General features: G+C 38.5%; 2 protein-coding genes across 10 annotated transcripts in view; one reads left to right on the forward strand and one right to left on the reverse strand.

The window, feature by feature from the left end:
- The first annotated feature begins 446 nt into the window (after positions 1-446).
- Usp1 (ubiquitin specific peptidase 1) lies at positions 447-11883 on the forward strand. The gene is made up of 9 exons (XM_051188216.1): positions 447-595; positions 2638-2876; positions 4041-4161; positions 4671-4775; positions 5468-5628; positions 7063-7754; positions 8357-8527; positions 9062-9263; positions 10407-11883. The coding sequence occupies exons 2-9, from the start codon at positions 2707-2709 to the stop codon at positions 11137-11139; spliced, it is 2355 nt and encodes a 784-aa protein (XP_051044173.1). The 5' UTR covers positions 447-595; positions 2638-2706; the 3' UTR covers positions 11140-11883.
- A 1496-nt stretch (positions 11884-13379) lies between these two features.
- The window catches only part of Dock7 (dedicator of cytokinesis 7), a 174513-nt gene continuing 161033 nt past the window's right edge, over positions 13380-26859 (reverse strand). For 5 of the 9 annotated variants that reach the window (XM_051188213.1, XM_051188212.1, XM_051188214.1 and 2 more), the window contains 7 exons: positions 24590-24715; positions 23066-23155; positions 22712-22948; positions 22215-22358; positions 20573-20679; positions 16681-16848; positions 13380-13815 (listed from right to left, as the gene is read on the reverse strand). In XM_051188213.1, coding sequence (XP_051044170.1) covers positions 13773-13815; positions 16681-16848; positions 20573-20679; positions 22215-22358; positions 22712-22948; positions 23066-23155; positions 24590-24715 — 915 coding nt within the window. In that variant the 3' untranslated portion in view covers positions 13380-13772. Of the gene's footprint in view, positions 13816-16680; positions 16849-20572; positions 20680-22214; positions 22359-22711; positions 22949-23065; positions 23156-24589; positions 24725-26859 lie in introns of those variants that run through there. The other 4 variants (XM_051188215.1, XM_051188211.1, XM_051188208.1 and 1 more) reach the window with 2 other exon arrangements.

Here is a 26859-nt window from a genome sequence, read left to right on the forward strand (position 1 = left end):
TGCGCGCCAGCCCGGCCTCCTGCGCAGCGCGCGCCTCTGCGAGGACCCGCGCGAGCTGCCCGTGCCGCTGCCTGCGCTGTTTAAACTGCAGAACCCGTTAGGCCCTGGGAGGAACTACCGTTCCAGCCGGTTCCGGGGCCGAGCGTGCGGGCGGCGAGGGGCGGTCGCGCGGCGGCTCGCGCCTTTCGCGTCTCTGCAGCGTGGATAGGAGAACCGGCACTTTCCGAGGACGCCACCTCCAGCCGCGACGCTGGCGCGGGCGGGGGTTCACTCGCGGGGGTCCTGAGACTGAGGAAAACGCGCCAAGTTCCCGTCGGCGGCCGAGCGGGGACCCTGCGGCTCGGGAGCGCCGCCACCGCCGTGCGCCCGGAGCCTTCCCGGCCGGGCTGCGCCGGGGATGTAGTGGGGCGGCGGCGGGCAGGACCGAGCGGCGGCCCGGCTCCCGCTCCGCGGACGAATGATCACTCCCCCGCGGGAGGCACCCACCAGCGATCCGTCTCCCGGGACGGCGGCGGGGCTCACCTGTCGCTCCCGCTCTCTGCCCGGCTGGTCTCCCCGGCGGCCGCGCCGCGGACTTGCTCAGGGCCATGACTGGGTAAGGAGGCTCGGGGGTTCGGGGCCCGCGGCTGCGGGGCAGGTGCGGACCGTGGGCAGGGCCCCCTCAGGCCCGGGCTGCGCTGCGGGGGACGGGGACGGGGACGGCGGGCGCGGCGACCCCGGCAGCTTGTGCTCCTCTGCCCGCGCCTTTCGTAATGCGGGCTCTGGCCGGAACAAGAGATGTTTGCGATAGCTCTGTCCTGGGTGAGCATTTGCGAAATTTTACCGCGCATTTTCTTGACTTAGAGTTTCCCCAGAAGTGTGAACGGCGCCACGTGTCTTAACCCTGCGCCCAAGTGCTGGTCTTTATTGTTTCACATCGTTCTTGAAAACATAGTTGAACCCTGTCATTTTATACGGACTGGAAAAGTAATGGGACTGGGGCTCACGGTGTCATTTGATCGAGGAGGTTTACCGTTAAGTTCATTTCACGGAGCTTGGTTTCTATAGTAATCTCGAGAGACATTTTTGACCCAAAGCCTCTCCTTAGTGGGACGGTGAGCGTAAGGTCGGGAACCTGGGAAAGTGTCACGCTCTCGGTGACCCGTCAGTGCTGACTGGTGTTTGCAGGGGCTGATAGGGGATGGTTGGCGGAGGTGATGGTCCGCTATTTCAGCTGGCTGGCTTTTACTTTTTCCTTCTCTTATTGGCTGCCAGGGAGACACCTTTCCCGAGTAATTAATGTTTGGGGAGAAATCTCTGACAGATTAGCGAAGATTGGTTTATTATTCATAACATGTCCTTTTTATTATTATTAAATAATAGTAGCCGCTTATTCGTAATGTTTCATCTGGAACATTAAGGGGCCAGGACACAAAATTTAAGTTATGGAAAAGATGAGAAAATTTATCAGCTATCCGGTTCTTCCGGAGTTGATTACCAGAAATGGACTCACTACTGCAGTGTACACTGGAGTGAAATGTTTAGGGGTAGAATTTGAGTGAATTTTTGTGTACCTCAATCTACTACTCAGATACCTACTTTTGAAATTCGTTCATATTTTAGAGCTATTGGGGTAAAAGGATATTTTTCTTCTACATGTCCCAAATGAAAAATAGACTTCTATAAAGTATTACAAATGCCGTATATTTTTTTCTTCCATTTTGAAGTTGTACCTTGAAACAGGGTTGGAAGGTTCTCGTTTGGTGCAGTATTATTTATTTTTGTTTGTTTGTTTTGTTTTTTTCGAGACAGGGTTTCTCTGTAGATTTAGGGTCTGTCCTGGAATTAGCTCTGTAGACCAGGCTGACCTTGAACTTACAGAGATAAGTGTGCCGCTGTCTCCCAGCTCTTGCTGGGATTAAAGGCGTGCACTACACAGCCCATCCTCATCCCTGTTTTACTTTACAATTAAAGATGGTTCAGCTTTTGGATGAGAATTCCTAATTTTGTATAAGCTTTTTTGTTTGTTTCAACGGGTGTGTGTCTTTATGGGAATGTTCACAAAGGGCAGAGCACCCTTCAGAAGCTGGGTCCCTGGAATCAAACTCCAGCTGTCAGGCTTAGCAGCAAGTAACTTTACCCACTGGACCATTTCACTAGCACTGAGTGTGTACCTAATGCTGTGACTTTATTGTACTCTATGATTTTACTAAATGGGTATTTTGTGATGTGGCCCTTAATGTATATATACTAAAGTAATCAGAATTTAGTAGTATATCTTTAAGAAAGTTAGATAATGTAGCTTCATTTAATCCAGCAGTTGTCAATTTTTGGGTCAAACGGCCCTTTCACATCAGTTGTATAACAGAGATCCTGCAAATCAGACATTTACATTATGATTGGTAACAGTAACAAAATTACAGTTACGAAGTAGCAACAAGATAATTTTATGGTTGCCACATGAGGAACTGTATTCAAGAGTCACAGCATTAGGAAGGCTGAGAATCATTAATGTAAGCAACAAACCCTAAGTGTCTACTGTCAGATATCAGGGTTAAATATGATGTCCTGATTTGTACCTGCCTCTTGGTTAATTTTGTCACCTGCACCTGATAACAGAGGACTAATGACATCTTTTTTTGTGTGTGTGATTAACAGATATAATTGGTGATTACAGCTGCCTTCTATAAGTTACTTCTCGTCAACTCCTTGCAATTTTAAAAGAAAATGCCTGGTGTCATACCTAGTGAAAGTAATGGGCTTTCAAGAGGTAGTCCTTCGAAGAAAAACAGACTTTCTCTGAAGTTTTTTCAGAAAAAGGAAACTAAAAGAGCTTTAGATTTCACCGATTCTCAAGAAAATGAAGAAAAAACTTCTGAATATAGAGGATCCGAGATGTATGTATTTTATTTTAAATATATTTCTGTACTTTATTCTGAACTTGGGTTGAATTTGCACTTAGTGAGACAAGAATTAAAGTGTCCTGGTGGTTCCTGGTAGGATCACATGCACAACTTACTCGAAGTAGTATCAGTGTTGTGAGTGATTTGAGAGTACTGGGGGATTATCCCTGAAACTGTCAGTTTATGCTTGGCATTTTGCCAGGCATTGTGTGTAAATACAGGGTTTTCTTTGGTTAGTTTAGAAGACTTGACAGTTATACTCCAAAATTACTCAAAAGCAGGAGAGTTGCAAATTATATTGAAACTGGATTTCAAAAATGGCTTTTTAATGCATATAAATTCTTTAGTCACAAAAAAGATGAGAGAAGGAATGCACAGGTGGGTCCAGGTACAAGGGAGGGTAAAATTTAATTATTTTTCTGGTCTAAACTATGTTTTTTCCCTTTTTTTATGGTGGATAACTGCACAAAAAATGTAATTGGTGGTATAAGTATAAAGTTCTAAATGGAATTCCATGGCTTCAGAATGGCAGCTCTTTAGGCCTGGACAAGTGTTTGTTTGAGTGGCTACATTAATCTAGCTTCGTGATGTCTTAATTTCATTATAATATATAAATTTATTTTTTAAATTAAAAAATAAAGAATAAAAGTGAATATTCTAAATTGCGCTAGTTGGAGTCTACAGTTCAACAGTCTGTTGGGTAACTAAAGTAGATTTTACCTCATGTAAGCTTTCCCAATGATTGTTTAGGGTTGGAGATATAGCTCAGTAATCTCCTGGGTTCGCTCCTAAGTACCAAAGATTGAAAAAAGTGAGAAGCAGCATAATTCTCTTTATAGACTTCTAAACCTTTACAAACAGGACCTTAGTATAATCTCCTTAGCTTATTCCCAGGTTTATATTCAGATTTAAACTGATTAAAATGTCACAGTAGGTGAAAGGAACGACCATATTAGTTCATTTACTTTTGTGGGATTAATAACCTAAGGGAACTACTTTGAGGCTTGTGGTACTAGTATATGTTTTAGAATCTCATCATGTTTCTTAAGAGTGTCACATGACTGTTCATACCATACCCCCATTGTAAAACTTAGGGCAGTAGCATTTCCACTTTAAGATGTCACTTCTTTATATATCTTCTTCCCTGTATATTAATAGTGACCAAGTTGTTCCTGCTGCACAGTCCTCACCAATAAATTGTGAGAAGAAAGAAAACTTGTTACCATTTGTGGGACTGAATAATCTTGGCAACACTTGCTATCTGAATAGTATTCTTCAGGTAAAATGATGTAATGGTTAATGTTTCTGAAAATTTTAGATTATTGAATGGCTTTGTCTATATTTTATCCTTTTTGTAAACAAACCAAATTAGGCTATAATAATACTCTAAACTGCACATTACTAAACTTTTTATGGGGTAAGAAAGAAATAAATGTGAGATATTAAAATGGGGTAGATTGGTTAAGAAGAACACGCCAAATCTTTTTTTCTTCTGCTTTGTCCTGGTGCTGTGTCCACTTAAAAACTTTTGTTATTTTGTGGCCCTTAAAATTGTTTGTTTGCTCTTTTTTTCTTTGTAATCTTTATCTTATTAAGATATCTACCTAGGTTCAGAGCTAAGTGCTACTGAGGGAACAGTGGGTTAGTACCGATGGGATAGAGAACAAGTTTTGATAAGTGTCTTAATGGTTGAGTTATAGGGAATGTACATTAAAAGTGCCCTACAGAAGGTGTTAGTGATTTTTGGTGTATTGTTTGCTCAGTACTTAGACAATGTCCCTGTTGTAGGTGTTATACTTTTGTCCTGGTTTTAAGTCTGGAGTGAAGCACTTATTTAATATTATTTCAAGGAAGAAAGAAGCTCTGAAGGATGACTCTAATCAGAAAGATAAGGTAAAAATGTAAAAGAAATTAATTTAAAAAGCAAAATAAGTTGGGGAAGACCAAGCATGGTGGTACAGACCTTTAATTCCCAGCATTTGGGAGGCAGACACAAGTGGATCTCTTAGGCTGAGGCCAAGCTTGGATTGTCTCTAGTGATTTCTTGGCCAGACAGGAGTACACTGTGAGACCTACAAAAAACAACTCTAACAAACAAGAAACTACTGGGAGGAGTTACATTTATTTGTTAAATAAAAGATTAATAGATTAATATCAATGTTAAGTAAAAGGTAGTTCTCAAGAGAGTTCAGGACAATGGTGACAGATTATTTCTGATAATTATAAAGAAGAGTTAAGCTTTTTGAGACTTTCTATTGTCAGTTTGTTTTATTCTGATAAAGTCATAGTCTTGTATAGAATCTTTTTTCTGTTTTATTTTTTGTGCATTGTTTACTAGTCAGGTGAAGCTCTATCAATGAGCCATAACCTTAGCCTCAATTGCAAATGAATATATTAAAAGAAAATAGATTAGAAAGTCAATTTCCATTTAGGAAACAGCTGGGAAAAACTCTTAAAATGAAAAAAGTTGATTTGTATGCTTAATAGAATTTTTGTTGTACTGAAATTAAGAACTATATTGTTCAGTGAGACTAAAAAGTACAGAGGTACTTGTTTAATGTTCATTAATTTTTTTTTCTTGATAGGGAAGCTGCAAAGAGGATCCTTTGGCAAGTTATGAGCTTATATGCAGTTTACAGTCCTTAATAATGTCTGTTGAACAGCTTCAGGCTAGTTTTCTCTTAAATCCAGAGAAATATACAGATGAACTTGCTACACAGCCAAGACGACTGCTTAACACACTCAGGTATAGCCTCTCCAACACAATTTTACAATTCTTTATCTACTTGTTTCTGTGTTTAAATGAGAGTGATATATGAATAAATGGGAATAAATGACAAGAAAAGTGAAGTTCTAGGCTCATAGCCTTTTATAATCCAGATGCTTTGAAAAATTTTAAAAATAGTAAATTAATTAGGTTCAAATTTGTTAGTTTATATTCTTTACTCACAGATCTTTCCGATGTGAATTAATGAATTATCTGTCAAAAGGTTAATGCATGACTATAGGATACTGCCCCATATGTTGATGATTCATATTTTTAATTATGCTCTTTATTGTACTCTGGTGGTAAAGCCCAGGTATTAATGTATTTACTCATTTTTGTGACTGAACCCAGGCCTTGTACATGTTAGAGCATATACTGTATCATTGACTAGCACCCGTATTGTCATTTGAAAATACCTGTGGTGATATATTATGATTTATTAAATCTTGCCTGAGGATTCAGAAAGCAAAGTCAGCACATACCTTTAATCCCAGCAGCCAGAAGCTAGGAGGTTTTGGTATATACCTTTAACCCTAGGACTCAGGATTAAGAGGTAGACTGGTATCTGTGAGTTCAAGGCCACCCAGATCTACACAAGATTGATAAAATTTTAAAGAGAAACAGTTTACATAAAGATGATCTCAGCACCTGGGATCACACGCCATTAATCCTAGCACTAGAGGGTATAAAAGATGGGAGCAGGGTCTTTAGTAGACAGTATAAAACAATCATTCTCCATCCACATTGAGAATTGGAATGCCTCAGTCCTCTCTGGTAACTTGACTGCTTTGCTACCCTGATCTTCAGGTTGAACCCCAGTATCTGTCTCTGGGATTTTTTATTTTTTGTGTTACAAGTACCAGAATTATTAACCATGTGTGATCCTAAGGATTTCAGATTAGAAGTTTAGTTCTGTATACAAAATGTGTCATGCATAAAAGTGCAGGTTGTAAATACTTAATATATGTGCTTAAAAATAAACACACACATTTTATGTATAATAACATTGAAAAAATTTCACAATGTGACCTTAACGAAAGTGTCTTAGGACATCTACTTATCTTTGTTAAGAGGCATTATAAAAAAAGTGTTCAAGAGTTGATTGTGGGCCCTCATTTTGCATTTTTATGACCCTATTAGACAAGTGAGGGACACACAATACTTTTAATAAAACCTGGTATATGGTAAAACATTGTCAGCATTAGTTCTTTGTAATATTTACAAGAGGGTCACAGTATTGTGATTATAAAAAATGTTAAAATTGATTTTTCACTTTCAACTGTAAATTTAGGTAAGAGGTTTCAAATAAGTAGCATACTTTTGTGTATTTAAAATAGTTGATTGAAAATTTTTCTTTTATGTTACTAAAATTATGTTACTAGAATTAGCTAAAACGAACACTTGTACTCACAGGGAACTTAACCCCATGTACGAAGGTTATCTACAGCATGATGCACAGGAAGTACTACAGTGCATTCTGGGAAACATTCAGGAAACATGCCAGCTCCTTAAGAAAGAAGAAGTGGAAAACTTGGCTGAATCATCTACTAAGGTAGAAGAAAAGTCTCATCAAAAAGAGGAAACCAGTGGAGTCAACAGCACAGAGACTGAAAATATGAAGACTTTGGAGGACTTTAAAGAAAAACTATCAAAAGGAAACTGGAAAAGAAAAAGCGACAGTGAATCTGGTAACATGAAGAAAAAAGTTAAATTGTCCAAGGAATCCCAGTCATTGGAAGAGAACCAGAGACAAACTAGATCAAAAAGAAAAGCTACTGGTGACACATTAGACCTTTCCCCTAAAGTCATCCCCAAGTGTGTTTCTGAAAATGAGAGTGCAAGACCCTCTCAGAAGAAATCCAAAGTTAAAATAAATTGGCTAAAGTCTACAACTAAGCAACCCAGCATTCTTTCTAAGTTCTGTAGTCTGGGGAAAATTACAACAAACCAGCGATGCAGAGGACAGCCTAGAGAAAATGAGTGTGATCTTGAAGAGGACTTAGAGAAGCACCAGAGTGATCCCACAGCTAATGGTGGTGTACTGGAGTCTCCAGGAAGCAGTGTCACACCTGTGAACGTTAGTGAAGTGAAGCCCATAAACAAAGGTCAGTGTAGTTATTAGGTTGACAAGTTGAGATCTTCATAGCTACAGAAATATAAAATATTAGAGATTTGTTTTGAGAAGGTAATTTACCATTGGATGTCAACTGTAATGTTTAAAGTGATATACTTGAGTGTGTGAACATGTATTATCTAATACTCTTGTTATTAGATGTTAAGGTAATTTTGCTTGATGGTTTCTAAATTAGGGATGTTCAGTACATTTTTCATGGAAAAGCTGTGGGTTTTTTTTTGTTTTTTTTTCCTTCCCCTATCCCTTAAAGGGACACAATTCAGTGAATCTTAGGGAAAATCTGTAGTTAATGTGGTTGATGATTGTGCCAATGTTTTTCTTTTTTCTCTGAGACGGTTCTAAGGATGCCTTTGGGAAGTGAGGGGAAGACTCAGCTGAATTTAAGGATAGTAATTTCTATTTAAAATATTTTTGGTAGTGATTACATTTCATGAATAAGGCTCTGCTTAATTAGATGTGAAAATGGGTGTTGTATTCATGATAAACTGTATTTCAATGGGAAATTGATAAATTGGACTATACTATACTGAAAAACCAATTTGTGTAGACTTAATTTTCCTGTTTTCATTTTAGTTGCAGAACATATTGGTTTTGAACTTGTAGAGAAATTATTTCAAGGTCAGCTAGTACTAAGAACTCGCTGTCTGGAATGTGAAAGCTTAACAGAAAGAAGAGAAGATTTTCAGGATATCAGTGTCCCGGTACAAGAAGACGAGCTTTCTAAAGTCGAGGAAAGCTCTGAAAGTAAGCAAATGGGGTGTGTGGGCCATGGGGTAGCTAGCTTCCTCTCCCTGGACATAACACAGCCTTCCTGCTCTCATACCATCTGTTAATTCCATTTACAAGATTATAGCATTTTAATGTAAGATGTTAGAATGCAAAAATGAAATATTTTAACTTTTCAGACCTTAATATTTTGGTAACTGGGATCATTTTAAAATTAACATTTGAGCCACTGTTGTGTGTAAGCAAAGTGTAAATCAAAAGTGTGAAATGCCAGTGTCCTGAGGGAAATCATGAGGCTGGCTTTACCTGGAGATATACCAGTGGTTGACTTAGAGTGAGCAATGACTGGGCTGATTTGGCATTTGCTGTCCCTAACATCTCTCTGCTAATGATATTTAGAAGGCATATATGTATACATGCATGTAGAAGAAATCTCTTTAGATGCTGGGGATGGGTTATTTGAAACTGAATTGCACATGGGAACTTGTTTAACTTGAATGTCTGAAAGATACTTGTGAAAGATGCTTATGAGTGAAAAATTCTGTTTTATAGTTTCTCCAGAACCAAAAACAGAAATGAAGACCTTGAGATGGGCAATTTCACAATTTGCTTCTGTGGAGAGAATTGTAGGGGAAGATAAATATTTCTGTGAAAATTGCCATCATTATACAGAAGCAGAGCGAAGTCTCTTATTTGATAAAATGCCAGAGGTTATCACTATTCATCTGAAGTGCTTTGCTGCTAGTGGCTTGGAGTGAGTATTGTAAATAAACTGAGGGAAACAGGAGCTTTGTTACAGTGCTATGTGAAGTCATCTGTAAGAAGCAACTTAGTAGGCAGGATGTTTGACATGAATACATAAATATGCCTTTAGGGGGCTGGTGACACAGCTCAGATAGTGTGCTTGTCTAGCAAAGATGAGGTCTGGGATTTGATCTCTAGCACTAAAAGGAAAACAAACAAATCCCATGAAAAACCCAACAGTATAATTCTCAAATATATCCTTTTATATTCTTTAGTGGAACTGACTAAAATGGAGAAATCTTTTAATATTCCTTTTTAAAATCCTTCTTCCCTTGTCTGAGATAGGGTTTCACTGTTAACAGCCATGGCTGGCCTCACATGCAGCTGCCCTCTTGCCTTGGATGCTGAAGCTAGAATAGAGGTGTGGCCACTAGACTCACTCATACTTTTTTAATGGGAGGATAGCAATGCAAAATTCTTTTCAGTTTTAAGTAAAGTTAGGAAATCCAACTCATCTCTGAGATGAGTTGGGAAATTTTATAGTTGAGAATTTATCCAAAAGCTATTAAAAATAGATATAAAACTGGATATTTAGGATAAGCTGTCTTTTCTGACATGCTGTTGTAGACTTTGTGGTTTTCCTCATTTATTGACTTGTTTGAAATTACTATGAGAGCATCCTTACATGTCATCAAAGAGACGTATGGTCTTTTCTTTAGTCATTTTAATATATATTACTTGAACCAAAATTATAGACGATTTTGGTTTCAAACGTTTGGTCTTTTAAAAATGGGTTTTCTTTGTGTTTCAAATCTAATAAAAGAATGAAGGAAATATACTTTCCACAGAAACACTTTAGTATCAGTTATTTAAGCTTTTGTTGTTTTTAAAGAGGGCTCTACTGTGTAGCTCTGGCTGGCCTGCAATTTGCTGTGTAAACCAGGTTGGCCATGAGCTCAAGAGTTCCACCTGCTTCTGCTTCCCACATGCCAGGATTAAAGGTGTGCACTATTATATGTAGGTTCTATTTTTGAAGTCTTACTTTGTCTTTGCTCATATATAAATGTTAAGGACTTAATTGGTTTCACATTGCATTTCAAATTTTACATTTAAAACGGAATTATAGGAAACCTTTTTTTTTTCCCCCCCAAAGGTTTGATTGTTATGGTGGTGGACTTTCCAAGATCAACACTCCTTTATTGACACCTCTTAAACTGTCACTAGAAGAATGGAGCACAAAGCCAACTAATGACAGCTATGGATTATTTGCTGTTGTGATGCACAGTGGCATTACCATTAGTAGTGGACACTATACTGCTTCTGTTAAAGTCACTGACCTTAACAGTCTAGAACTAGATAAAGGGAATTTTGTGGTTGACCAGCTGTGTGAAATAGGTAAGCCAGAGCCACTGAATGACGAGGAAGCAAGGGGGATGGCTGAAAATTACGATGATGAAGTGTCAATTAGAGTTGGTGGAAATGCCCAGCCAAGTAAAGTTTTGAACAAAAAAAATGTAGAAGCTGTTGGACTTCTTGGAGGACAGAAGAGCAAAGCAGATTATGAGCTGTACAACAAAGCGTCCAATCCTGATAAGGTTGCCGGGACAGCATTTGCTGAAAATAGAAATTCTGAAACTAATGATACTAATGGGACCCATGAATCTGACAGGAACAAGGAATCCAGTGACCAAACAGGCATTAACATGAATGGATTTGAGAACAAAATTTCTTATGTAGTGCAAAGCTTAAAGGAGTATGAGGGGAAGTGGTTGCTTTTTGATGATTCTGAAGTAAAAGTTACAGAAGAGAAGGACTTTTTGAATTCTCTTTCCCCTTCCACATCTCCCACATCTACTCCCTACTTGCTATTTTATAAGAAATTATAGTGAGTATATTTTCCTTGTGTATATATTAAACAGACCTGGACAAACATTGGTAAAGTTCATTACATCTAAGAGTCTTTAGTTTATCTTTGAAGCTATTGGATATTATTGGTCTCTCTAGGCTTTTATATAGTGAGATTTTAAATACTGAAAACCATGTTAATTTTTAGAATCATTTTCCTTAGTAGAGACTAGTGGTGCATCCGCTTCTGGGAACAAATGTGTATAGGTACTAAATGATCCAAAATGGAAGCTTGGAAGCAGTAAACATTTTTGGATTTACATGACCTTTTTGTGTTTGCTTTTTAAAATAAAGTGCTTGTATTTGTATTCTCCATATTTTGGAGCAATTATCTACTTGATGTTTATAGGTCTGGCTTTTTCACCTGAGAAACAGAATCTCATTCAGTATATTTAGTTTTATAATAGTCATGGAGCCAAATCTTTGGACTGTATCAGAGGCACAAATTCCAGAATGTGTATATTCACAATGGTGTATATTTTGAGCCTTGAATAACTTTGTAAAGTGTCTCAGAAAACCTGGCAATCCCTTTTATCTTCATAAGAATTTTTTATGTATTTATGAAGATGACTGTACTATAGTCAATCTTTTGGGCATGACTAATTTGTATCTCTTCATACTCATTCTGCATGATCTGTATATAGTACATCAACTTAGAGGTGTGACCTTTAATTTTTTTTTTAAAACTGGGAGGTCAATAAAATTTAAACTGTTTAACAACCATGTATACAAATGTGTGACTTTTTTATGCATTTTTTTTTTTTTTTTAAATCAAGAGTAGCGTTCCCTTAAAGAGAAGTAAATATAAGACAGGCTAATCATGCATAATTACCTTCAATATTCAGTTTCTGGCAGTGGAGGCCAGAGGTGAAAACATTTTCAGAGGAGAAACTACTTTAGTCCATCCAAGTTGTCTTAGTTTTCAGACACTGACACATAGAAGCTTGGCTAAGTTTTAAATCATTCTAAGTCACTTGTTTTAGGACTACAAGGGACACTCTTGGCATTAATCTCTTAGAAATGAATAAGTATATACATGCTATTGGAATAACATTTTCCCACAGATGGCGTGATAGAAATTAAGTCACGAGTCTCCTTGCCTTCTCTTTAATTTAGGATCACTGAGAAATCTTAAAAATAACTATCCTGTGTAATCAATTAGAGCTGTAGAGATTCCTGAGGCAAGAAAGGTGGTGATTTTGGAAAACATTGTCAGGAAATACAACAAAATGGAGTAAGAAGTCTCGTCTAATTCATGAGAAAATAACTGGTAATTCACAAATAAATCATAATTACATAAATCTTAAGAGTACTTTACACTACCACTGAGATGTGAGAAATGACAGGTGTTTACTTTAGTGTCTTCTCCCTAATGGTAACCTCCTTTTCCATCCCATAGCCCACCAGAGGGTAAAGGATGTCCTTTCAAGTGACTCACAGTGCTCAGCAGTTACGGGTATTATCACTGTTGCTGTTCTCTAAGCCACAGTGCCACAGAAAATGTTTGAAACAGTATTCACTGGGGTAATATGCCAAGTGTGCAAAGTGTTAATTTTCTGTGTACCTTTTTCATATTGAAATTATAATTACTTTGATGACAGCAACTAATTTATGCATTTTGTAAAACCATGTGACTTCTCCCTTAATTGGTAGATTAAAACCAATGTAGCTAGCTCTGTTACCTTCAGTGATATTCAATAGCCTTAAAACAGCTTTCTAGTTAATGATTCAGTCAATAAGCATTTGGTAGATTAACTTGAGGCACAGAAATCAGTTTAAATTGCTGATTCATGAAGTTGATACTAATAAAATGACCCAATAAAGATCAAACTGCTGTCATGACCATGTCACTAGTTATTAGATATTTTGGTATATAATCATTAACAGATTTTTTTTTTTTTTTCCCCCAAGACAGGGTTTCTCTAACAATCCTGGCTGTCCTGGAACACACTATGTAGACCAGGCTGCCCTTGAACTCACAGAGACCCACCTGTCTCTACCTCCCCAGTGCTGGGATTAAAGGCATGCACCACTACCTCCTGATGTTATAGAATTGTTTTTTGGCAATTCTTAGGTCTTTTTGGGGTGGTGGGGGTCATATCTGCCATCATTAACTATTTTGGGTCAGTATGATGCTAGTTTAGAACCAGTTTTTGAACAATTCATCTTTTTTCCTGTTGTAATAGAGAAAAAAAAAAACTAAAATCCCCACTCATTAAAATTAGTGTAAACATTCACATATTTAATAGTACCTTTAAAATAAGCATTACTACATTTAAAATGGTTCCAAAATGAATGAATCTATAAATGGTAATATAAATTAAAAAATAAGAACTTAAAGTAAATAAATTTAACATTAGTTATGGTATAAATAATTGTAAATGTGTACTGTACCTTTGAATCATTAAAACTTTTTTTTTTTTTTTTAAAGATGACAGCATGTTACCAGAAGGTTAGAAACCACAGCCATGAGCCTCACATGTAACAGCCTGCATCTGGTAGCACATTCTTCAGTGAGGAAATCAATGCTATTGCTTCCAGAAAGACATCCAAGTCCTATGTTTCAATAGAAGACCTCACAGTCAATGTTGAATACATTGAACAAGTGTCTACTTTAGAGTTCCATTTTTCGAAGGCTCATTCGGCTGAAGGAATCTCTGAGGAAAATAAGAGAATATAGTTAAGAACAATTTTTAGAAGGTACTACAGTTTTTTCTTCCCTGCCAGAGACACTTCAATGTTAGATGCTTATATTCTCTATTCTGTTTTACAAATTTCTCTACAGATTATAGGTATGTAATAGCAGCCACTTTGCCAAATCTATGGATTATTTGACCAAAGGTTATTCTGATAACTACTTAAAGTGCCATAAGAGAGTATTTGGGTGAAAGGCAAGTGTTTCTTTAATCATAAACTTGAAATCAAAACAAGTGGTTTGCAAACTATAATTTCCTTTATGTGAATTTACATACTATTATGATGCTTAAAATTAAAATGGAAAGTTATTTTACAAAGTAACTGATTATGTTATATTTTATTTAAAAACTTGCAAGGCCAGGCATGGTGGTTCACATCTTTAATCCAGGCAATTAGGAGGCAGACAGGTGAATCTCTCAATTTGAGGCCAGCCAGAGCCAAAGCAAAATGCAAAAACATTTAAAGAGAGTAGCACTCATATGTAATGTCTAGTTTAATAAAAGGCCTAAATTCTCCAACCTGCTTTCTATATCCAGTCATTTAAAACAGAATATCTCATCTAGTGTCTGGAAAAGTCCATTCTACCAATATGAGAGCATAAAGATGGTCAAAGTCAAGGTCCCAGATCACATTTTGCTAATCAAAACAACATTCAGGTTTTACATTTTCAGCAAAATTTAAAACCTAAGAATTCTTTATCTCCTAAATTGGTAAAGACTTGAGGATTTTATTCATGAAATGTTTATAGGCTTTCCTTCCTGATGTTAGTTAAGTAGGTGCCATGGGGGTTTAAGAAAGATGGAAGCAGTTCCAAAGAAAATGACGTTTAGCTTTGTAGTTCAAAGATTGTTTAGTTCCAGGGGAAAGTTTTAAAAGCTGGATACAATTCAAGAAAAGGGGTTATTAAGCTGGAGAGATGACTTAATGGTTAAGAGGGCTTTCTGGTCTTGTAGAGGGACCCAGGTTCCCAATACCCATAGGTGGCTTACAACCTGTAACTCCTGTTCCAGGAGATCAGATGTCCTCTCTCTCGCTTCCAATGGCCTGTGTGCACATGGTGTATATAACCTTATGCAGACACACACACACACACACACACACACACACACACACACACACACACAGGTACTGGGGGTATAACTTGTTGAGTGCTTGCCTAGCATGCACTTTCAAGCCCAGGTTAGTCTCCTAGCACCACATAATCATCTGGGTCTTGTATCCTTGTAATGGAAGGACTTTGGAGGTGGAGGCAGGAGGATCAGAAGTTCAAGGTCATTCTCCCCTACATATTGAATTCAAGGCCAGTGTGAGTTACAGGATACTCTGTTTCAGAAAATACATTTTGGTTTTTAAAAAAGGAAAGGGTTTCCTAGATCTGGGCTTGGCAATGGATGCCTGGGAGGCAGATGCTGGGAAACGGTCAATATCAACCTGACTTAAGTAGCAACACTAAAACACTGCCACCTTCCAAACAAAACCACCAAAGCAACAACAAAGGCCAAAAGTTCCTCAGAGAACCAAATTGCATGCCAATATTAAGTTCAGAGGACTAGACTAGGGAGATGACAGGAAGCTGAAAGTATGCTGTGTTTCCAGAACATGTCTCCGGCTGTAACAGGAAGCACTGGAGAGTGGGGAAGAAAGGAAGCAGTTTGCCAACGCTTGATGACTGGATACCTTGCCCCTTCACCTCCCCTGGTGCTTCTGACCTGCTAGGATTGATGGAGACAGTGTAGATAGATAGAGAGCTCAGAAAATCTGCAGGGAAAATTAAAAATGGAGGTGCTTATCTTCCCACTGGGAACTCTGAGAGGAACCTTCTCCATAGGTGTAGGATAAGAAGCACATACTTTGCCACAAATGACAAAACATTTTTTGTACTTCCTCAAGTGCTGTAGCCTGTGGGGGAGACACAGATGCTCCCTAGAGGATGTGACAAAAAGCAGGCCCTTGGCTGATTTCTTTTTTCCTTTTAAGACAGCATTTGTCTAAGTGGCCCAGTCTCTCCTTGAATTAACAACTCTGCTTCAGTTTGTCTACTCCTGGGATGACAGCAGTACACAGTGGATATTTTCTGAATGAACATGTGAACTTGTTTCATCCAATGGCTTCTCAGAGGTTATCAAACAACTTAATCTGTTTATTAGTACATCATTTCAAAGAAAAGGGTAATAAAATAGTACCACAATAATTCAATAGGTGGACAGAAATTCAATATAAAAATGTGAAAAAAGGGCAGTTTACTTTTAACAGTTTTTGCCCAGTTTGCAGAGCTCAGGTGCTACAGAATGAATGCCAGGCACCACCATGGGCTCTTCATCTGCAATTGCATCTTTACCATAGCCCCTTCAGGGTACCTGTACTAAACATATAGGCAAGTACTGCTCACGTGGAACCAGGATTCTGTTGTAGAAAATGCCAAGCCCTTTCTGACTTGTCTACAAGTGAAGTGATGTTGAGAATGTGGAGGAAAGGCTGCTCTTGTACACTGCTGGTCAATGCACCGTCTATAGCAAATAGTGTAGCTCTCCAGAAGCGTAAAAATGAAGCATTCTAGTGAATTCTCTTACAAAAGTGGCAGAAGCTGGGACAGGACTTTGAGTGGCTTTATGAAGGCAGGCTTAGGAGTAGCATTTCTCACAAAGAAAAGGCTGACTTTCAGATTGATAGGGGATAAGTGGCAATGGCTCACACATAGTTGAATTTGTTAGGTTTCTGGGGATACAACATTTGTAATTTTATAAAAGAAGCTGTAAGCTTAAAAATCAATAATCACTTTTTTCTTTTCCTAAAAGCTCTGACTGAGGAAGAAGCATGGAGTGTACCTGTGGCAGGTGACGGGTAACGCAGCCTTGTACAACTGAGGGATTTTTCTGTTTATCAGAGGCTGCAGAGCCTCCTTAAGGCGGTGATAGTTTCTCTCCAGTTCTCTTTGATACTCCTTTTGATCTGGCCCAATCAAGCTCTTATTTTTTCTTAAGGCATCCTCACACCTAGGGGTTAAAAAGATTCATGTTTAGGTATTCCCCTCCTGGAAATTTGTTGTCTTTACCAGACATTTTCTCTCTCTCTCTCTCTCTCTCTCTCTCTCTCTCTCTCTCTCTCTCTCTCTCTCTCTCACTCTCTCTCTCTCTCTCTCTCGTGCGCGCATGCGCGCACGCACACACACACACACACACACACACACAAATGATGAAGACATTTCATACTTCAGCTGATGGCAAATGATTCTCTTTTAGGTTTATGGTGGTGTTATGGTTTGAGTATAATATGGCCCCATAGACTTCCTGTGTTGAAGGCTTAGTCCCCAGCTCATGACACTGAGGAGGCTGGATCATGAGGGTGCTAACTTCATCAGTGGGTTATTAGGAAGGTGGCCTGGATGTAGAAGTAGGTCAGTAGTGGTGTGCCCCTGGCCAGTTACTCTCTTCCTGTTTCCTGTCTGTGATGCAACAGTCATCCCAGTTTCTTTAAAATCTGATAAACACTTCCTGTACTTATTAAATTAAATACACCTCTCATTAATTTGTAGCCCAGGTTGGTGTAGAACTTGTGATTCTTCTGCCTCAGCTTCTGAGTACTGGGAAGGGTATGCCATCACATCTGTTTTTCATGGTATTGGGGATCAAACTCCAGGCAAGAGCTCTACCAAGCAAGGCCCCGAGCTTGGCTAGGGCACACCCATGGTGGCTCACAACCATCTGTAACTCTAGTGCACGTAGCTCCCTCTTCTAGCCTCTGCAGGCACCAGAGACACAAACGATATACACACATACAGGATAACACTTATACACATAAAAAGAAGCTTTAAAAACAAAAATAAAATAGAAATGGCACAGCAACCCACAACCAGGTATACACACAAAGGAAACAAAATCAGTCTGTTAGGTAAAGAGACACTTGCACACCCACCCCACCCTGTTCCACTGCAGTATGACTCACAATAGCCAAGAAGTGGGGACAACCTACGCCAGCCATCTATCTAATGATGGAGGGGGTTAAGTAGGGTGGGCAGGAAATGAGAGAGGGTAAAGGGTGAGAGAATTCAGAATGCATTACATAAATGGATGAAAATGTCAAAGAACAAATTTAATAATGAAAAAAGAAAAGGATGGTTCATTTGGGGATAGGAGAGGTGGCTGTCCAAGCATGAAGACCTGAGCCCAATCCCCTAGCACACATGTGAGCAAACAAACAAATAAACCCAAACAATCCCAAACCACCACCACAACGAGGATCCAGGTGTGGTGTTTTACATACATATATTAATCTTGGTGGTGTATGGGTGGAGTGGAGGGAAGAGACAGGAGGATCCATGGGGCTCACTAACCAGCCAGTCTAGTTTGCTTAGAGATTCTTTCAAAATATAAGGTGGAAATGCTTGAGGAAGACACCCAATGCCAACATCTGGTCTCTCTGTGCATGTATACACAAATATACAAACAACGGTACATATATACAATGGAATACATATTAGCCTTTAAATCAAGTCTTATCTACAACACATAAAATAACATATTGTGCAAATTGAAATAAGTGTAGCTCAGGAAGACAGGTATTACACACATTTGAAATCTAAAAATGTCATTCTCGAAGAAGTTGGGACTATAACAGTAGTTACCAGATGCTGGGGAGAAGGATGGGGCAATGGGCAGAGAGAAACTGGCAAAGGATATTCAGCCACATTAGACTGGAGTGAGACACCCTGGCATGCTATTACAAAGTAGGGTAACCACAGACAACAGAATTATACAGTACATCTGAAAAAGTGAGAAGATGTTGAACACTTTTAGTATTAAGAAATGGTAAGAATCTGAGGAGATAAGATATATTTGTTCCTGATTTGAGCATTATGGAGTGTACTCATGTATCAAAATGTATCAATGTATCAGTTAAAAATAAATTTAAGTTTAAAAATGACACAATTTTATAACTGATTAAGTTTGTTTTGTTTCTGTGACAGCTGGTTCAGTCAAGTCTGGCCTCAAACTTGCTGTATAAAACATGTCCCTGAACTTCTGATTCCCCTGTGTGTACCTCTCAAGTGCTGAGATTACAGGAGTGTTAACAGTTTTATGTAGTCCTAGGGAGCAAACCTAGTAGAACTTCAAGCATGCTACGTAAACACTCTACCAGCTAACTTGTGTCCCCAGACCCCTGATGAAGCTTTTTGAGATTTTATTTTAGATGTCTGTAAAACTTAGGTGGGAGGAACTGAGAATTTTGTAAGGCTAATGCAATGAAAGGGGAGGAAGCAGTACTATCCATATTTACTGATGATAAAAAGCAATGTTCAATAAAGATATTTATAACTTAATAAACAATTTGACAAGATAAACAATGTTAGGAAGTACAAGACTGGGTTCTCTGGCTGGAGCGCTGCAGCTTTGTTAGCTGGAATTCAGTCTCTTGGTCATTGCTTAATGGTCCAGTGTCTCTTTCAGAAATTTTGGTTGTGGGGGATTGAATCTAGTGCCTTAATGAGCAGCCCATGATACTCTTAGTTTGACCTCCAGTGTTCTTTCCAAGGTGTTTCTCAGACCCCTATCCCCATGGCTTCTATCGTTTCAGCATTGTTGGGTTACTGACCTTTCCTGCACAGATACTGAAGTTGGGTCATGTTCTTTCCTGTGTATATTCTTTTACTTTTTATAGCTAAAACCTAGAGTTAATTCTTCAAGGTCCACATAAAATGTGTGGAATATTTTCTGCCAAGTTACATTAATCAGTCTCTCTTTTGTGATCATACTGTTAGTAAATAAAAATCAGGAATTAAGTAGTGAGTTGATAAAGACTTTTCACCATTGTTACAATTTCTAATAGTTATTGAAATTCTATTATGTGCCAAATATTAGTCTAGCAATGTTTCTAAGTTGATTTTGTGCAGGGGGAAGTTAAGATTGTACACCAAGACTGCTGTCCTTACAAGGCCTCATTACAATTCTGGCTCTTAGTTGGCCTCTGGGAATCTGGATGTGGAGAGGGGCTTGCTGTCCCAGATATTATGTTGATACTGCCTTTGTCCTGTCAGTTTAGTGTTTTGGTATGCCATTCCCAGAGAATTCCACTTATTCTGTTACAATTTACTGCTGGAAGAATTCAACACCTCCTGTGTTTGCATAGGCAGAGGGTCCTAAGAGCATTGTACCATCTGTTGTTCCCCTTGCTGACACTATGTATCTTTTTCTGTGCAACCAGAACAGTTAGTTACATGCTGAGTCCTGTGAGTCTTCCCAGTAATTCACTGAAATGGGAATGTGCTTGAGAGCCCAGACACCTAAGCATTTTTAACTCAGTTTGTAAACTTCTCTATGAGAGGAAGATTATACTATCTTTCCTTTGTTAGGAAACTGAAGATCACAAAGACTAGGTGACCTGGACAAGGACATACATACACTGATAAGGTTAGGATTCCAACATCGTTTGCTTCCAGTTTGAGGGAGGGAAACCGGTACTACATACTGAAGAATTATACTAATTTTTTTGGGGGGGGCAAAAACGGATGCTTTCAAGTTAAAAGAGTTGTGGTATGGGGAAGGGTGCAGGTATATGCTAGCAAAGAACAGTAAATGCCATGCAGATTGCTTCTCATGGTGAACCATTTCCTATTTTCTCTTTTCAATAATTCCTTGTGGCTCTTATCTTAAGATAAGGTGTCCATACTGTGGTACTGGCCACTCTTAACTTGAAGCTTTTTATGCAAGAAGCCTCAATTACCTTTTAGTAAAGTCCTTGAAGCAAAGGCGCAGCTTGTTGTGATGTCTGAAGAGCTTCGGGTCAGCAGGTATTTCAGACAGGAAGACCTGGGCCACCTCCAGAGGTCCCTGAAAAATAAAAGAAACAACAAAATGTTTTTATTCTTTAGAGCCATGGAGTTTTCCCACAGGACCATGACATTGACAAGGCTGCATTTACACTGAATACATGAATGTCTGTTATGACTATCCAGGGACAGAGACTACTTCAGATTTTCCTAACTTCATCCCTAAATCTTTCTTTCTATAGTTATGCTCCTTTCTTTCTCTATTTTATGTGTATGAGTATTTTGCCTGCATCTATGTATATGTACTATGGCCCACTGAGGCCAGAAGGCGGCATTGGATGCCCTGGCACTGGAGTTAACAGATGGCTGTGTTGCCGTGTGGGTGCTGGGAATGGAACATGGGACCTCTGGAAGAGCAGCAAGTACTTTTAACTGCTGAGCCATCTCATCAACCCTAGATTCGTTTCTTACTACTCCATCCTTCAAAGAAATGAATAGACCTTTGAGGACTGACAACTGACTTCACTAATACACTTTGTCTTGTAGTTCTATTTTTAATTATTCTGCATGCACAAATTTTAATGCATCTCCCAATCCACTGGTTATTACACTTGATTTTACAAACATCTCCACTCAGCATTGCCAAGGTTATTCTTGATGCAGTAAATTAAACAAGATGACCTTTTGTCTTTTAAATCATTTGTAGGGAAAAAAAAAAAAGAACAAAGGAGGTCTTATTTCAGTTTCATACTAGAGCATTTAAGACAGATGCAAAACCAGCATTTCTTGATGCTCTTAACTGGGTATATTCTTTTTGCTTTTTGTTTTTTTCAAGAGGGTTTCTTTGTCATTTTGGAGGCTGCCCTAGAACTAGCTCTTGTAGACCAGGCTGGTCTTGAACTCAAAAAGATTCACTTGCCTCTGCCTCCCAAGTCCTGGGATTAAAGGTGTATACCACCACCACCTGGCAACTGGGTATATTCTTTAAGACTGGGGCCATGCCTAAAATCAATAGCAAGACTATCTGAGCAAACCAACTATATGGATATCACAATGGCTTCCAAGATGCATGACAAAGCAATATGCAAATGTTACTACATGTTCCAAAATGGTTACACATTGCTTATTCCATAGAACTCATGAAGATCTGAACAAGGAAACACCATCAAGCATCTAAGAGAGCAGGTTCATAGCTCTGGAACGAGTCTTTTTTGAATCATATACTTTTTTAAGGGAAGAATTTTGTTTTGTTTTGTCAGCGTGTCATGATGTAGCCCGGAACTTGCTCTGCTGACCAGGCTGGTATTCAACACAGAGATCTGCCTGCCTCAGCTTTCCCAGAGTGGGATTAAAGGTGTGTCTAGCAAAGAACATTTTAAGTATGAAATTCCTACAATATAACAGATGTAAACATAGGTAGTGGAAGAGGCAGGCAAGAAAATTATAACTTCCATTTCTCAACATATCTCCATTTATACTTCAGTGCCTCGTGACTAGTCCACTTGATTTGCAAGATTCTATCATTCTGTAAATACTACAATATTACTCCAAGCCCAGTGTGAGTTAAACTGCACACACCCAGCAAGAAGCACCAACCTGGTTGACAGTTGTGCCTACAGACCCCTGCAGAACCATCTGAAGCATTTTGGGGTCTGCTGGATCCTGATGTGTTGCAAACGCCAACTCCTGTGTCTTTTTCTGCATGTCTTCGATAGCAACTTCAATTGGTGTTAAGATTATCTGAGTGAAGCAGTAGCAATCAGGTCAGTGTACTGACTGAAAACTATCTAATGAGCTTTAAATAATAAAGTCAGAAGAAATGGGGACCTATTATAAGCTTTCATATAATAAAATTCTAAACCTCAATCTCTACATTAATAAAAACAAAAAATAATAAATTCTAAAAACAGAAAAAAAAAAGGCAAACAAAACAAACCTAGGGGCCTAGAAGTTAGCCATAATTGAATGTGTAACAATGGTAAAAATCCTAGCACACAAAGTGGGTGGGGCACATTTCCTGCTAAAACCACATGTCAATTCACAGCACAGATATACTTGTTTCATGAATTCTTTTTCCTCAGTTGTGGACTTACCTCTTCTTTGTGAGTGACATTGACCCTTGTTTTAATGTAAGGAAAGGCATGAGATGTTGTTAGAATGGTCTTCCGTTTGAACTGTTCATGAAGTTCCCCATGAGCACGGCCATCTAAAGTGAAGGGTGTACAGTACATGAAACGTCGGAGATTATAATTCTTGTCAAAATAAGTGATTCTGTCCTTCATCTCATAGGTGTCGAAGAATGGCTCCACATAGGTAATCTGAATGTATGCCTGAAAAGGGAAAAGGTCCTTATTCACTAAGTAATCTGTCACCTGGGATAGGTCAAGCAAAACAATATGGAGACCTTCAGAGACGAAAGTACGCATACTACAGTGTTATCAACCTACCTTGTTAGGATCTAATTTACACTTGTCTACAGGATTAGAGTCCTTGATTACTTCAACCACATCCTCTCCAAATCTTTCTCCATAAAATCCCTGTAATGAAGAGAAGGCAATCTCTTACATGGCTTTCCTAGGAAACCAGAGCAGGACCTGGAGGAAGACTCCTCAGCAACACTGGGGGATTTGGCAAGTTTTATTCTAATTGTATCATTTCTATCCATAAAATTAAATAACAGTACAAAAAACATTTTTTTTTTCCGATAAAAAATCAGGTTTCTACAGGGGTCCTCAAGAGAAACAAGGCTGAGTCGCAGCTTGGGCAATGGCATGGCTCTTCCTTCCGAAGAAAAAAACTAAGCTATCAAAGGAGGTGTGTAGTGAGATATTCCTTCTGTGGCACTGACCACGCCTGTTGGGGGGTGGAGCCATGGGCAGAAGTGACCTGTGGAAGGAGGTCAGAGAGAGAGCCAGCCGGGAAAAGCTCTCTTGCTAGTGTGACTTGGACAGGACAGGAGAGCATCGGGTGGAATTTCCTGGTGTTCATCTGTCTAGATTGTAAGTTATTTCTCCCTGAATAAACATCTATTTGGCCTATTTGTTTATCCTGATCCTTATTTAACCGCGATAGAGGTGACCTTTAAATCTAGCTGCCCAGGGGGATCTGCATGTGGTATCCCCACACCTCCCAAAGGGTTTTGTGTGATAAAGTTTGGGAAACACAGTCTCTGTATTGCTTAAGACTTACCTAATTCATAAACAGTTAAAAGCCATATTTGAGCCAGTTTATGGAAACCAGGCCCAGCAAAGTGAGCTGTAAGGATCAATACCAGCTGGAATAAAAAAAAGCCTAGAGACCTGCTTCCCAAGCTGTTCTGTGCACACTAGTCTCTCCCGGATCCTGTCAAAATGTACACTGATTTAGAAAGTCTGGGGTGAGGGGGTGGGGGGAATGTGGGATTCTACATTTGACGATCTTCTACATGACACTAATGTACCCGAGCCACGAGTCACACTTGGAGCAGTAAAAGAAGGTTCAGAAGAGCAACTGGAAAGGAAAGATGTGTTAACACAAAAATACAAAGCAGTCATCTAGGGGAAGCAAGGAGCTCTCATGAAGGGATGCTACAAAGGGTTTCCAGGGTGACTGCAACAGTTAATCCCTGAAGAAGGCTCACTGGACAGTTCGGCCACAGAGACAACAGGAGCCAGCTATTTCCTGGGCCTCTGCTTCCAATCTCATTACATACTGCTACTTGATGTCTTGTCTCTTTCTCAAGTGTAGACAAACTGGAGTAATTCTGAAGGGTAGAGGAGCTTTGAAAATAAAGCCTCAAAAGTATAGCTAATAACAATTTACTGGTGTCATAAAAGAACTGAAGGCTTTGAAAAGGTGTTGTTATACCTCTCAGAAATTCTTACATACCACACAAGTCATTCATCTGGCTTACTTAATAATAGAAACTGGATGTGAAAGTCTATTCATTATAGAAACATAAGATGACATTTGTGAACCACCATGGCATTCACCTCCAGTCTGTGAGAAATCTCTGCGAGTTTGGTTATGGCAGGCTCCTTGTAAACAAACTCCTGTTCATCCAAATCCCCGAACTTGGTTCCATAAAAACCAACACGGAAATAGGTGCCAAACATCCGCTTACCATCCTAGGTTTAGGAAAATGAGAAAATTTAATATAAAGATTTTTTTTTGCTTTTTACATTATGCTTAGACAGCTATATTGTAAAATTTCCAAAATACTGCAAAAAGTAACTCAAAATTATGTTTTTCAAATGAGGGTAAAAACAAAGAAAACGATTTTTCTCCACTATTTCTAATAAGAATTATGTAAATTATTTGTTTGTTTGTTTGTTTTTTACCAAATGAAACAAAATGGTCTTTGTTTTAAGTCCACACAGTTGGTCTATATTAATTTATTTTCCTTATTGAACCAGTCTTAATATAAAAGTAAACCAAGTTAATTAAAACATAGCACTAATATATTTTCAACAATTAAAACTCAGCACTAATTACTGTCAAATCAACACTAACCTTCTCATAGTCTTTCTGAGTATATTAAAAAGAGATCATAGACGTTAGGAGCCAAGGATAGCATCTGGCATAGAGTACAAAATCAGTAAAGTGTCAAGATCCTTCAGAAGTGCTAATGTAAAAATTACTTAATCAGTATCATTCTGCTGCTAAAAATATTTGTATATGGAAAAGTAAAAATGAAATAGAAAGAAAAAAATGTGAGTGCAAGGCAATAATAAAATTCTGAGATGAGTTGTTATTTTAAAGACCACCAAAAGCACTCTCTACATTCCTGATCTCTGTGTAAGAATTACTAGCCTGCTTCCTTTCCATTGGTCTTTTCAGGGATACCCTGTACACCATCTCACACGATACTGTGATAGGACCTAACATTAACCACACAATGCCAGTAGGTACAAGGAGGAAGTCACACTAATTCTCACAAAAATTCAGTGAGAACCAATTCTTTCAGTAAGGATAACATCTGGGCATTTCTCAGCAATTTTGACAATGCAGTCCCCAAAGCTGTTTCAGAGGGATTTTGCAATGACTCTTATATGTAAATTATTAAGTGCCTCTGAATTCACTTTAAGCTTAAATTGTTTTATATTTATTTTTGCTATTTAGAAAGACAAGATGGCATATACACTTAAAAAATAAACAACAAATGCTTAAATAATTAAACAAAATGAGAAACTTTGATCCTAATTTACCAGTTTTATACTACTGAAGTGAGGAAAAGTATAATGATAATCCCATATTCTCAGCTATAATAAGAAAAATATCTTTGGAGTAAAAGAAATGAAATTTGTAACAAAACAATTTCTTCAATTACTTTATTTCTTCATTTGAAATTTAACATAAATATTAATTGATTCTTGTAAATGAAATCTGAGGGTGAGTTAAATAAATTTCATATCAACTTTTTTAGAACCACCAGTAGGCTAATAAAATACTGACACAAGGCAAGAAGGAACTGCACAGAATACAAACAGAATATCTAAGATAACTATTTATAAATATGTGATTGTCAGACCATGTCTCATACATGAATAATCCCCATTTCTTAAAACCAAAAATACTAAAATATTCTATTCTAGCTGTCTGGTTTAAGATGTTATTCTAGCTTGGTGGTGATGGTGCACGCCTTTAATCCCAGCACTTGGGAGGCAGAGTTAGAGGCCAGCCTGGTCTACAGAGCGAGTTCCAGGACAGCCAGGACTGTTACACAGAGAAACCCTGTCTGGAAAAAAAAAGTTTTTATAAATCTTTTATATTATCTAAAGACAGTAATTAGGACTTGCTTCCCTTAGCTAAACTGGAATTACTACCTTGTTTCCATGCTATTGGTCTTTCTGGTAATACTCCATACTGTGTGTCATCCCAAACAGACACAGTACTGTGATGTGGCCTGATGGTAAAGGGACTTGTGAGCTCACTGCATCACTAGTCCAGACTTTAGATCTGACTAAAACTTAATCATCTCTTTTAACTTACTTTTCACACTGACGTTATGTTAGCTATTATTTACCTTCACTAATAATAAGACTTGCTCCTCAGAATAAAATGTGAAATCAAATAATTGCAATGTAAATAGGTATAAACTGTAATGAGAAGTATCAAGAATGAAAGATTAATCTTGGAGCCAAAGCACAATTAGGGTTCTAGGCATCTACAAGGCTCAACAAAAACAAGAACAACAACAAAAAAAACCAAACAACCCCCCAAAAAAAGAAGAAGAATGACCAAATGAACAGAGAAAAAAGAG

The sequence above is a fragment of the Phodopus roborovskii genome, unplaced genomic scaffold (genome assembly GCF_943737965.1).
Source record: "Phodopus roborovskii unplaced genomic scaffold, PHOROB, whole genome shotgun sequence".
NCBI classification, from domain to species: domain Eukaryota; kingdom Metazoa; phylum Chordata; class Mammalia; order Rodentia; family Cricetidae; genus Phodopus; species Phodopus roborovskii.